The following is a 14006-nucleotide window of genomic DNA, read 5'->3' on the forward strand; positions in this document are numbered from 1 at the left end:
ACATGCCATTCATATAATTATTCCAGTATGCACGAACAAGGGATTCTACTTTCTTGCAATAGGTTATCATGTATAAACTATTCTCCAAATCAAAATGTCAGAAAGACTTTCGTAGTCCAACTGGTTAGCGGTCCATTCCATTGAGAGAGAATCCCTTTTGAATTCTAATGTGGGCAAAACATCTTTGGAATATAGAGGTTCTCTGAAAAAAACGTCTCGAAAGAAAATGAAATTTCAAGAAGAAAAATAAACGCATAAATAAAGGAAAACGTAATCGATGAAAGTATAATGTAACATTCCACGTGTACATGGTTATTACGTAACACCCACGTGAGGCCCCCCCCCTCAGTTACGACCGGGTATTCTGTTCTTGACTAGCGGACTCTAACAAGTCCCATTACGTAACAGCCAAGAGTAGACAAAACTAATTATGTAACAAGTGCCTGATGGGTTGGATTTCCTGCTAAGTCCCCTCCGTGGAATTGAATGCTAGGGTCTCGGTAGGTTTTGTTGCTAAGGTCCCAGTGAAATTGGATGCTAGGGTCTTCAGTGAAAATGGATGCCCGGTACCCCTGGTGATTCGGTTAAGTTATGGGTGTTCCATGGAAAAGGTTACTAGGGTCGTGTTGGAAATGTTTGGGGGCCCGTTAGGATTAGATGCTAGGGTCCCCAATGGAATTGGTTTTAAAGCCCCATTGGAGTTGCTTGCTTAGAGGTCCCCATTTGAATCGAATGCTAGGGGGCCTGCTGCAATCCCTCACTAGGGTCTGGAGTTTTATAAACTATTAGGTAACTGGCATGCATAACATGCAAAAGTAAACATTCCCTATGACGTAACAGACACCTACTTTTTGCCCTGAGGGAATCGTTGTTCCACTTAAATCATATATATATATATGTATATATATGTATATCTATATATATAAAAATAAGTTGTCTGTGTGTCTGTGTGTCGAGTGACGTCATGTTTGTCGACTGACGAAATTACGGACCGGGACACAAATGACGACCAGGACACCGGGACATAGGGAATATAAATGACGACCGGGACACTCAAAGAGAAAGCGACCGGGACACAAGGAATGTTCGATTAGCAATCACCATCAACAAAGCACCGGGACAAAAATGACGACCGGGACACAGAGAATATAAATGACGACCAGGACACTCAAAGAGAAATTACAGACCGGGACACCGGAAAACAAATGACGACCGGGACAAAATGACGACCGGGACACCGGGACACAGGGATTATAAATGACGACCGTGACACTCAAAGAGAAATTACAAATTGGGACACCGGGACACAAATGACGACCGGGACACAGGTAAACAACTACAACGAGGACGCCGGGGGGCATAGGGGGATATATAAATGACGACGGGGACACAGGGAATGTTCGATTAGCAATCACCATCAACAAAGCTCAAGGGCAATCATTAGAATAATGAGGTATAGATCTGAATACAGATTGTTTTTCCCATGGACAATTATATGTTGCATGTTCAAGAGTCGGTAAGCCTGACAATCTATTTATATGTACAGACAATGGGACAGCCAAGAATGATGTATATTCTCAAGTTTTACGTAGTTAAATATATATATATATATATATATATATATATATATATATATATATATATATATATATATATATATATATATATATATATATCTATATTCACAGGTGGGAGACAGGGACACAACAGGGACACTTATTAGTTAGGGTGTAACTAATATGGTGCGTAACGACTTACGCGCGCGGGGGGGCTTGGGGGGCGCGAAGCACCCCCACCAACTAGGTGTTGGGGTGGTGCGAAGCCCCACCCCAACAGCTAGTATATATATATATATATATATATATATATATATATATATATATATATATATATATATATATATATATATATATATATATATATATATATATATATATATATATATATATATATATATATATATATATATATATATATATATATATATATATATATATATAGACTCGTCCAAACAAGTTGATTAACTTGGTAATTATTGGCTGATTTTATCATCCTGAAAGAAAATGAAATTACTAAGCTATTGCATAGCTGAAGAACATGAAAAAATATGGAAACAAAAGAACATTCATTGTCTGTTATATGGTCTAGAGTTGCTCCAATTTTCCTTATTTGTCTTCTCTTTATTAATGTAATTTTTTATTTGACTTCTATCTTAGTTTAGCAGAAAAAATCCAGCAAAAGCATCAAACTTGTAGAAAATTCCTTCAACATCATGTATCGAGAAATTAGTCGTGAAGAAAACTCAATCGACAATTCTGTTTAATAATGTGCTCTGTTTCTGTTTATTTAAGTTTATTTGCTTTGTTTAGGACATTCAGAAAGATTTTTGTCAATGGCAACCGAAAGTAAATGATGAACACATAAATTTCTAAATTGTAACGTCGTTGAGTGGAGGAGGGGCCGTAGCCACTCTTTGGAGTTAATTCTGTAAGTGTATATAAAATAGTATATAAAATAAATATTATATAATATATAAAATAGTATATATAAAAAAAATACAACGTGAGAAAACTGATTGACCAAAATGACAATAGTACTACCATTTGTTTTTATTATAATTGAGGTGGGATGGGGACACTGAAATTATGTTTCCCTGGTTACTACCTGTCTTATAAATGATTCTAGTTGAAACAACGTGGAAGGCTTATAGACTTCTCCAGAAATTATTCCAATATTTCCATAGAATCACAGTTTTTCATAATCAGACTTTCAAAATTATATGTTAAAAAATGTACAAAGCACTAAAACATGTTAATTTTCAATACAGTTTGTCGGGTGAAGCACAGGTATATGCAAAAGCCTAGCATTCCGGTGAAAGGATGACAGTAATCGTATTTAAGGCTAATTTGATTTATTTTATGCATAATCATTTTCCTGACTTTCATGCCAACAAATCTTTTTTTCTCAACGAATTTTTTTTTTTACTTTTCTTTATTTTCCTGGTTTCAGGCATGTTTTGCTGCACAAGGCTATTGAAAATCCTTTATGAAGGGATTCATTATTATCCACTGAAACAAGAAAATAATAAGGAGCAAAGAAAATTCATCTAAGCCCAACATATTCAAAGCCAAAGTTGATGAAACAAATGAAAACGCCATCTTTGTTATCATTGAAGCTTCGTGAAGGCTCCTATTAGAGTCTAAACTATTTAGGATTTGTGAATAAATCATGATGAAGTATTCTTTTCATTTGACTAGCTTTTTTTGTAATAACGGATTCTTTTAAGAACAAATTGTATTTGGTCCACAATGAACTGGGGAGTATAAGGAAAAATGGTTCGTTAAATAAGACAATCATGAAGACCTTTATCAATGGAGAACAAATTGAATTATATGATAAATCTAATGGTCAATTATTTATTTTAGTTGTCGTTTTTCTTTGCTGGGTATAACTTCAAGCTCCTCCCACTCTAAAAAACAAAGAATAAATAAATATGTAGCTTTTGGAAAGGAAATTCATGAAGGGATAACATTCTGTTGCAATATCTAGTCTCTCCCAGTCGTAGGATATTGCATAATCTTTTACTTTTATGCCTTAATCAGTGTTATTTCGTCACCAAAAACAAATTAGGAATTTGACTCCTCGAAAAAAGATGGTTATTTCAACCTGGAGTCAGATCTTTGATTTTGAACGAGAAGCAATTTTATAAATCTTGAAGACTTTAGCGTAAAGAGCGAGAAAAGGGGAGGCGGTAGAACCCAGCCCCACCCCCAAATTTCAGTTCAAAAAATATTTCTATTTAAGACTTTTCTAATCAATCATAATAAGGCGTGAAGGCCATAGTTTGACTGCCATTTAATTGAGCATTGTTGAGAAGTCCAATAATCATGCTTTTGGTTATGACATGGCGGTCCAAAGCCCCTGGGAAAGGGCTGTAAATTGAGCAACTGTCCCATATTGCTCACATATAATAGAATATATTTTTGTTGAAAGATATAAAAAAAATGATTCAAGAATATTCTCTATGGGAAGGAGGGAAGTATTTTCCATTTCCAAAGTAGTGGTTCATAATAAAGGATTGTAGCATTACTAACATTAAGGAAATCAAATAAGAGTTTCTAGTGCTAGGCGTCACTGAGAAAGGCTGTTGAACATCACTGAGTAATGTTGAAAATCTAATTCAATTCTGTTTACCAAAACAAATATATTTGACGGCTTTATACTTCCTAATTATAAGAAAACTAAAGCTTTTTCAAAGTAAATAACTAGGTCGACACTAGGTCACTAGGACACTAGGACACTAGGTCACTAGGACAACTAGGTCACATCGTGTAACAAATAATAATAGCAGAAAACACTAAAAAACATGCATTCGTTCAGAAGGCAAATATAATATTAAACATATATTATTGTAGTGGCTTGAGGTATTGGATCAATGGTTCTCAGCCCTGCTTAATTCATGCCATATTTTATCGAGATTGCCACATTTTTAAAAAGTTCTTTTTTCATAATTATGTGAACATTTTCTTGCACTTTGAGCATTTACTGCAAGCTCAAAACAAATACACATTTGGAACAAGACGCTGATCCTTTGATTTAATGTTATCAATACTTAGGTTCTTATGATTTCGTCATTGATATGGATCACTATTAACTCACCATTCATTACTACGAAAAATCCAATATTAATTCTCAAACAAAGGCAAATAGAAAAAAATAACGCTTTTGCAAAACTGGAGAAAGGACATTTCATTACAAATTAGAACCCATTTTGCCCTTTTTAAGAGCCAAAACTAATTGACTAGCAGAAAACCATGGTCCAACACGCAATTTTCCATATATTTCCCCTCTGTAATTTCTTTCTTTTTGTTTCCTAATTAATACCTTATAGTCCCCAATTACCGGGGGTCCAAGCTCCCCCACCCCCAAGGCGTCCATGGGAAAGGAGCAGCCCCCCTTTATATACAGAATAGTATGTATAATGGTTTTGATGTAAAAAACGTTTTGTTAAATACGAAAGTCACAATGAATTTTAACAATAGAGAACATATTGAATTTTATGATATATCTAATGGCTATTGTTTTTCACTTAATAAGAATGCTGTAGGCTAGAGGGTATAATAAACCAGAGTAACGTCATCGTCCCCTTTTTCTAATATAAGAATTTTGAATTTGTCAGAAAAAAACTTTATTTGAGAACTAAAATGAATTCATATTCTGAATCAGAGAAAGAAAAGGGCATTCAAATGAGCTAATAGTCAAGAAGATATGGTTTAGTCCCAAAAAAATAGTTTCTGACCCCTTATAAAGAATAGTCCCTCTGCTCTAAGATAATTGTGCTTGTGCTCCAACTTGTGAGTAGTATCTCCATAGGCACTTTAACAACATCCATATCAACTACTTTTTTCTTCCTTTAATGACTTATGACGACGAAGAAGGTTAAGGGCGATACATAGGTGCATTCTATGTCATAGGGAATATTTTCTTCAAGACGCAGGTGTATGTTACGTAATAGGGGATGTTTACTTATGGATGTTATGTACCATGTTTTGGTTCTTACATCATAGTTTCTTTTGATTTTTGTGTATTAGGACGTGCTAGAGTCCACTAGTCAAGCGGGAGAGTTTTATTAAGAATTTTTTTTTCTTTAAGTTGTTTTTCAGGATGTGACAAGGTATTTCAAGATATTTTTCAAGAGATTTTTCTTCAAAAAATTTCAAGACATGTTTTTCAAGAAGTTTTTCAAGACGTTTCAAGACATTTCAAGACATTTTTAAGAGTCTTTCTTCAAGACGTTTAAAGACATTTCAAGACGTTTTTCACGATGTTTCGTAATTTCTTTTTGTTCTTATGTAATAGGGAATGTTTACTTATGCTAAGAATGACGCATTCACACGTTACTTGTATCTTCAGCGCCCGTGAGGAATCCCCGCTTGTTGCTGAGGAGAACACACACTTGGTATCTTGCGTAACGAAAGTCCATATGTGAGTTGTTACATGATACTTTAAGAGATTTCATTTTCTTTCAAGACGTTTTTTTCCAAAGGAACCTCTCTAATGTAAAGTTAATTTCTGTCCGCATGAGAATTCAAAAAGGATTTCCCCTCATTGGAATGGAGCCTTGACCATTGGGACCATGGAAATATTCATATTATTTTGATTCAGTAAATATTTTCTATGTAATAACCTATTTCGCCTAAGGAGAATCCCCCTCCCCGCATACCAGAATGATTAGATGAACTGCGTGTTCCCATATCGCTGTGATAACTGACATGCTGGGTGGAAAATTGATTACTAAAAATTGCAAGTTTCGACAGGGTCTGATTCTCACTGTCTAGGTTGATTATTGACTCGCTCACATACTCGGTGTCACATATCATACAACCGCGTCTGTGTTTGCTCTTCATATTTACTTTTGACGCGCTGTCGCTGCTCCTCTAATTGCGTGTGTGCTTGCGTATTACAGACCAAGTGTGTGTATGTGTATTTGGACGACTCTAAATCAATTGACTTTCTAAGAATTTTCAAACAATAGCATTTTGGTCTTCTTCTGGCTGAAACTGTTGATTTGCGCCACAAAATGGCTGAAAACACCACTTTGCTGTGGGACATTCCTTTTGGCTAAAATAAATGTATATGCTAGCCGTTTATTCTGTAGGACTACCTGCACTATTTAAAAACAAATGCACTTAAAATACATCATTACTGCCTCGGAAACTCGAGGATTAATATTCGTATAAATTTTCGAGGATTCGAAATCATTCAACTATCTCAGAATTTTAACAAAATAGCATTTTAGCCTTCTTTTGACTAGAATGGTTGTTTAGCACAAGAAAATGGCTGAAAACAGCACTGTACTTTGGGACAATCTTTATGACTAAAATTAATGTCTATGTCAGGCATTTATTTTTTAGGACTACCTGCACCTTTTAAAAACGAATATATCATCGTACGGCATTGCTGCCTCTGAAACTTGACGAACAATATTCTGTAGGTTTTCATAATTTTCATGCAATAGCTTCTTAGCATTTTTTGAATTTAAATTGCTGTTTTGCACCACAAAATGGTTGAAAATGCCATATTTCTGTCGGATAGTCTTTTTGGATAAAATGAATGTATATATTAATCGTTATTTTCTAGGACTACCCATACAGAACTAAGAGCTCATATGGCACTTGTGACGAGATAGGAAGAGCCAAGAGCTCATATGGTATGAGCTCTAGCAAAATTCTAAGAATCAATTGACTGTTTTAAAAGGAAATTCAGAGGCTTAATGCCGGTCGGGATTTAAAATAAGAGCTCTGAGTCACAAGGTCCTTCTAAATATGAAAATTCATTAAGATCCGAATACCCAGTCTAAGTTAAAAATACCTCAATTTTTCTAATATTCCCTCTCCCTTCAGCCCCCCAGATGGTCGAATCAGGGAAAACGGCTTTAACAAATCAATTTGTTCAGCTCCCTGAAACACCTAGCAATTTTCATCGTCCTAGCACATCAAGAAGCACAAACTCGCCAAAGCACAGAACTCCACCACCTAACTCCCCCAAAGTGAGAGGATCTGGTCCGGATACGTCAATCACGTATCTACGGCTTTTATAAACGTTTTCCAAGATTTTCGATTCCCCCGTCCAACTCCCCCAATGCCAACATATTTGACTTTAATTCTAAATAAGAATTCTGAGACATGAGTTCCTTTTAAATATCAAGTCTCATTAAGATCCGGTCAACCGTTCTTAAGTTAAAAATACCTCAATTTTTCTAATTTTTCCAAATTAACAACCCCAAGCTCCCCCAAAGAGAACGACTCCGTACCAATTATGTCAATCTCGTATCTAAAACTTGTGCTTATTCTATTCATCAAGTTTCATCCCGATCTCTCCAATCTAAGATTCCGATTTCCGATTCAAGATTTCCAATTTCCAAGATTTCTGTTTCTCCCCTCCAACCCTCTATGTCCCCGGACCCGATTCGAATTGAAAATGGAGCATCTTAGACATAAGATTCTTCTATATATCAAGTTTCACTAACATCCGATCAACCATTCGTAAGATACCTCCATTTTCACGTTTTCCAAGAATTCTGGTTTCCCCTCCCAACTCGCTTTAATGTCACCAGATCCAGTCGGGATTTAAAAAGGGAGTTTTAAAGCACAAGATCCTTCTAGATATCAGATTTCATTAAGATTCGATTACCCGTTCGTAGGTTACAAATACCTCATTTTTTCTAATTATTCCGCATTGCTCCCCCCCCCCAACTCCACCAAAGAGAGTGGATCCGGTCCGGTTATGTCAGTCACCTATGTTGGACTTGTGTTTATTTGTTTCATCAAGTTTCATCTTGATCTCCGCTTTAAGCGTTTTTCAAGATTTCAGGTCCCCCCCCCCTAGTGACACTGGATCCGGTCGGGATTTCAAATAAGAGATCTGAGCTATGAGGTCCTTCTAAATATGAAATTTCATTAAGACACGATCATTCTTTCGTAAGTTAAAAATACCTCATTTTTTTCTAATTTTTCTAATTAACCCTCCCCCCCCCAACTCCCCCAAAGAGAGCTGATCCATTCCAGTTATTTCAATATCGTATTAAGGACTTGTATTTATTTTTCCCACCTAGTATCATCCTGATCCCTCCACTCTAAGCGTTTTCAAAGATTTTTGGTTCCACCCCCCCCCCCCCAGCGTCCTCTTCACCGGATCCAGCAGGATTTAAAATACGAGCTCTGAGACATGATATCCTTCCAAACCTCAAATTTCATTAAGATCCGGTCATTCCTTCGTAAGTTAAAAATGGCTCATTTTTCTATTTTTTCAGCATTAACCCTCCCCCCAAACTAATTAACACTGATTAACACTCCCCCTAACTCCCCCAAATAGAGCGGATCCTTTCTGGCTATGTCAATCACGTATCTAGGACTTATGATATTTTTCCCATCAAGTTTCATCCCGATCCCTCTACTCTAAGCGTTTTCCGAGATTTTAGGTGCTCCCAAACTCCCCCCAATGTCACCAGATCCAGTTGGAATTTAAAGTAAGAGCTCTGAGACACGATATTCTTCCAAATTTTAAATTTTATTAAGATCCGATTACTCCTTCGTAAGTTAAAAATATCTCATTTTTTCTAATTTTTCTGAAATAACCCTCCCCTCCAACTCCCCCAAAGAGAGTGGATCTGTTCCGGTTATGTCAATCACATCTTTAGGAATTGTGTTTATTTTTCCCACCAATTTGCATCCTGATCCCTCTACTCTAAGCGTTTTCAAAGATTTTAGGTTCCACCCCCCCCCCCCACCTACTTCCCCTTCACCGGGTCCGGTCAGGATTTAAAATAAGAGCTCTGAGACATGATATCCCTCCAAACCTGAAATTTCATTAAGATCCGATCATTCCTTCGTAAGTTAAAAATGGCTCATTTTTATAATTTTTCAGCATTAACACTCACCCCAAACTCCCCCGAAGAGAGCGGATCCGTTCCGGTTACGTCAATCACGTATCTAGGACTTAGGATTATTTTCTCATCAAGTTTAATCCAGATCCCTCTACTCTAAGCGTTTTCCGAGATTTTAGGTCCCCCCCAAACTCCCCCCCCAATGTCACCAGATCCGGTCAGAATTTAAAGCAAGAACTCTGAAACACAATATCCTTCCAAATTTTAAATTTTATTATGATCCGATCACTCCTTCGTAAGTTAAAAATACCTCATTTTTTCTAATGTTTCAGAAATAACTCTCCCCTCCAACTCCCCCAAAGAGAGTGGATCCGTCCCAGTTATGTCAATCACGTATCTAGGACTTATGCTTATTTTTCCATGAAGTTTCATCCCGATCCCTCCACTCTAAGTGTTTTTCAAGATTTTAGGTTCTCCCCTCAGTTCCCCCCAATGTCACCAGATCCAGTCAGGATATAAAATAAGAACTCAGAGACATGATATTCTTCCAAACTTCGAATTTCATTAAAAATCTGATCACTCCTTCGTAAGTTAAAAATACCTCATTTTTTTCTAATTTTCTAGAATTAACCCTCCCTCCCCCCAACTCCCCTAAACAGAGAAGATCGTTCCGGTTATGTCAATCACGTATCTAGGACTTCTGCTTATTTTTTCCACCAAGTTTCATCTCGATCCCTCCACTCTAAGCGGATTCCAAGATTTTAGGTTCCCCCCTCCAACGCCTCTCAATGTCACCAGATCTGGTCGGGATTCAAAGTAAGAGCTCTGAGACATGATATTCTTCCAAATATCAAATTTTATTAAGATCCCATCACCTGTTCGTAAGTTAAAAATACTTCATTTTTTATATTTTTCTAAATTAGCCGGCCCCTCACTCCCCCTCCTAATCGTCAAATCGGGAAAAAACTATTTCTAGTTTAATCTGGTCCGGTCCCTGATACGCCTGCCAAATTTCATCGTCCTAGCTTACCTGGAAGTGCCTAAAGTAGCAAAACCGGGACAGACCGAAAGATCGGCAGAATTTGCGATTCTGCCGATCCAATACCAAGTGCCATAAAAACGAATGCGCTACCGTACACCATTGTTGCCTCTGAAAAATTGAGGCTCAATATGCGTATATATTTGATAATTCTAATTCAATTGACTATCTCAGAATTTTTGCACTATAGCATTTTGGGCTTCTTTTGGGTAGTATTGTTGTTTTGAAACACAAAATCGCCGACATAACCACTTTGCTTTGGGATAGTCTTTTTGGTTAAAATAAATGTCTTCATTACTTGCTTATTATTTAGGATTATCTGCTACTTTGAAAATGAATACGCAACCTTACGGCATTACTATCTCTGAAACTTGAAGCTCAATGTGCGTATAGTTTTTCGGTGATTCTAAACCAATTAACTATCTAACAATTTTCAGGTTTTTTAGTCTTCTTTTAGCTAGAAATTTTATTTTGCCCACAAACATGGCTGAAAATGGCGCTTTGCTTTGGGAATTTTTTTTGGCTAAAATAAATGTATATGTTAACTGTTTACTTTGCAGGACTACCTGAAGCCTTAGGAATGGATGCGCCACCTTACGCCATTGCTGCCTCTGAAATTCGAGGCTCAATATGTGTCTATATTTTCGATGATTCTGGATCAATTAATGACTATTATGACTAGAATTGTTCTTTGGCACCGCAAAATGGCTGAAAACACCACATTGATGTGTGACAGTCCTTCTGGCTGAAATAAATGTTTATGTTAACCACTATCTTATAAAATTACCTTATTACATTATAAAATATTTTATATATTATTTTTATATTTATATCTTATAAAATTACTCTTAGAAAACGAATGCACTACCTTACAGCAATACTAGCTCTGAATTTCGAGGCTGAAGATGAACATAGTTTTTTTTTTATAATTCTAAAACAATTGACTATTTGGAATTTACACGTTTTTGGTCTTCTTTTGTGTAGCATTCTGGTTTTACACCACAAATTGGCTGCAAAAACTGCTTTGCTGTGGGGCAGTCTTTTTTCTGACTAAGCTAAACGTAAATGTTCACCTTTATTGTGTAGGGCTACCTGCACCTTTAAAAACCAATGCGCTATAGTGCGACATTACTGGCTCTGAAACAGGAGCCTCAATATTCGTATAGTTTTTTTTAATCAATTGAATATCTCAGAAATTTCAAACAAGGCCGAGGTATGTCGATTTTTTCTTTGTAAAATCTGTTGTATGTTAATCTTTTGCTCATGAAACTTGTTATATTTTTATTCTATCTTCATGGAAGTTGTTTCTTGTTGGTTTTTTATTCGTGAAACATGTTGCATAATGATTTTTTTCATATTCATTTTTTCAATAAGTTCCACGGAATAAAATATCAAGATAATTTGAGTTTCAAAAGCGAAAAACCAGCAAGCAACCAGTTCCATGAACGAAACTGGTTTCATAAGGAGAAAAACCATTGTAAAAGTCTCGTTAAGACAAAAATTAACATGCAACAAATTTCAGGAAGAAAAAATCAATATACTTTATGCTTCACGAGCAATAAATCAGCATTCAACAAGTATCTCGAACAAACAAAAGCCAAAATGTAACACGTTGCAAGAAGAAAAATATCAAGATATAACAAGTTTTAAGAAAGAAAAAAAAATCTACGTACAAGGAGTTTCACGAAGAAAAACTAAAAGTACAATAAATTTTACAAGGAAAAATAAGCTTGCAAGAGGTTTCATGAAGAAATAATTAACTTACAAGTTGTTTCATGAAAAAAATGACCTGTCTATCCTTTAGTATAGGTTTCGTTCCTCAAAAGCTTACCTCCTAGTCAAAAATTCGAATAAAGCCATTTCAAACAAACATAAGCACGGCCGAAATTCCTTAGCTCGCAGACACAGACAAATGTTAACCCGGATACGGCGGTTTCCGAAATATAATTGTAAGAGTCATGAAAATGAGCATGTATTCGATATTTAGTCTCACTAGTGACAGAGAAAAGTAGAGAAGTAGAAAAGTAGAAATTGAAGCTGAAGTGGCACCAGCATCTGTAGAATCACAGAGCATGGCTTCACCAGCCAAGAAGGAAAAGAAAGCAAAGGCTCCAAAACCAGCTAAGGCTGCAAAACCTAAAGGGGATAAAAAGGTCAAGGCACCAGCAAACCACCCAAAATACGTGGAAATGATTATCAAATCCATTGCTGACCTGAAAGAGCGTGGGAGATCTAGCCGTCAGGCCATTCTCAAATACATAATGGCCAATTTCCAGGTTGGTAATGATGCCAAAGTTGTGAATATGCATCTTAAGCAAGCTTTGAAGCGTTGCCTTGCAAATGGAATTGTTATAAATCCCAAAGGTACTGGCGTAACTGGTTCTTTCAAGCTTGCAAAGCCTGTCAAGGCCGAAAATTCCAAGGCTATAAAGCCTGCCAAGCCCAAAGCTAAGAAAACTTCAGTCAAGAAAACAACCAAACCTACTGCAGTGAAAAAGTCAACTTCAGCCAAAAAGGCTACCAAGTCAATGGCTGGTAGCAAGAAGCCTGTAAAGGTTTTCAAGAAACCCACTGTTGCCAAAATCAGTAGCAGCAAAGAAATCGACACCCAAGAAGAGGCCGTCAGTCAAGAAAGCTCCCGCCAAGAAAGTGGCATCTAAAAAGTCAGTAGCTAAGAAACCAGCTAAAAAGTAATGTGTGCAATAAGTTATCCTGCAGTATCAAACAGCCATTTTCAGGGCTACCAAAGCAAATGCTCGAAACTTTCTGTTCAGAAAGTTATAATGCTATAAATTTCAAATTTTGACTCTCTACTTTTCACTTTCAAGTATAATTTAGCTGTTGTTTCACCCCCAAAAATACGTTGTATAATATTTTCTTTTGCATTTTAGCGCTATTGCCGTCTAAAAAACTCCATATTAAAGACTAGATTTGACGGCTGGCTCATTAGGTTCAATCTTGTTATTAAAGTGCTCACATTGATAAATATACAAATATATCGCCATAGCCGAATGGGTAGAGCGGCACCTTCAAATCGCGGTAGCGGAGGTTCCATTCCCGACTAGGCTAATCAATGATAACTAATATGATTATATCAATCAAAAATAATAACAGATTAAAAGTAATTATAGGCTACAACAGAAATATGATATAATTAAATTATGTTTTTGCTTAAGACAAAATAACTTTTGTTTTGAATAGATTCATGAAGGAAGTGTAAATCATGAGAGTTGAAGCTTCATTCCAACTAGGCTTATAAATAGTAGTACTATTTTAAAGGTTAGGTTAGGTTAGGTAAAATAACACAAATTTAAATATTTTTGCTAAATTTCTTTTTTCAAATCTTTGACAAAAAAGAAAAGGTTTGATACAAAAAATTTAGACTCTAAAAATTACTGTTTTTGTTGGTAAAGTTTTCTTTTTTAACAATACAAGACATGAATCGCAATCTTTGCAAAAACAAAACAGAAGGAACACAGATTACGTAAAAATAACTCGCTAGCCTCTGAGCAGAAATTGTTCGCCCAGGTAGAGCGGTTCCCTGAATATAAGTTAAAAGATAGTCTTTGATTAAAGTCAGTT

The 14006-nt window shown here is 36.1% G+C and overlaps 1 protein-coding gene across 1 annotated transcript; it reads left to right on the forward strand.

The window, feature by feature from the left end:
- The first annotated feature begins 12496 nt into the window (after positions 1-12496).
- Positions 12497-13084, forward strand: LOC136038439 (histone H1-delta-like). The gene has a single exon (XM_065721512.1). The coding sequence runs from the start codon at positions 12497-12499 to the stop codon at positions 13082-13084; it is 588 nt and encodes a 195-aa protein (XP_065577584.1).
- Positions 13085-14006: the final 922 nt, after the last annotated feature.

The sequence above is a fragment of the Artemia franciscana genome, chromosome 18, assembly GCF_032884065.1.
Source record: "Artemia franciscana chromosome 18, ASM3288406v1, whole genome shotgun sequence".
Classification (NCBI taxonomy): Eukaryota; Metazoa; Arthropoda; class Branchiopoda; order Anostraca; family Artemiidae; genus Artemia; species Artemia franciscana.

Excerpts from the sequence above, each read along its gene's own strand:
- LOC136038439 (XM_065721512.1), top strand. The coding sequence starts at position 12,497 with ATGGCTTCACCAGCCAAGAAGGAAAAGAAAGCAAAGGCTCCAAAACCA.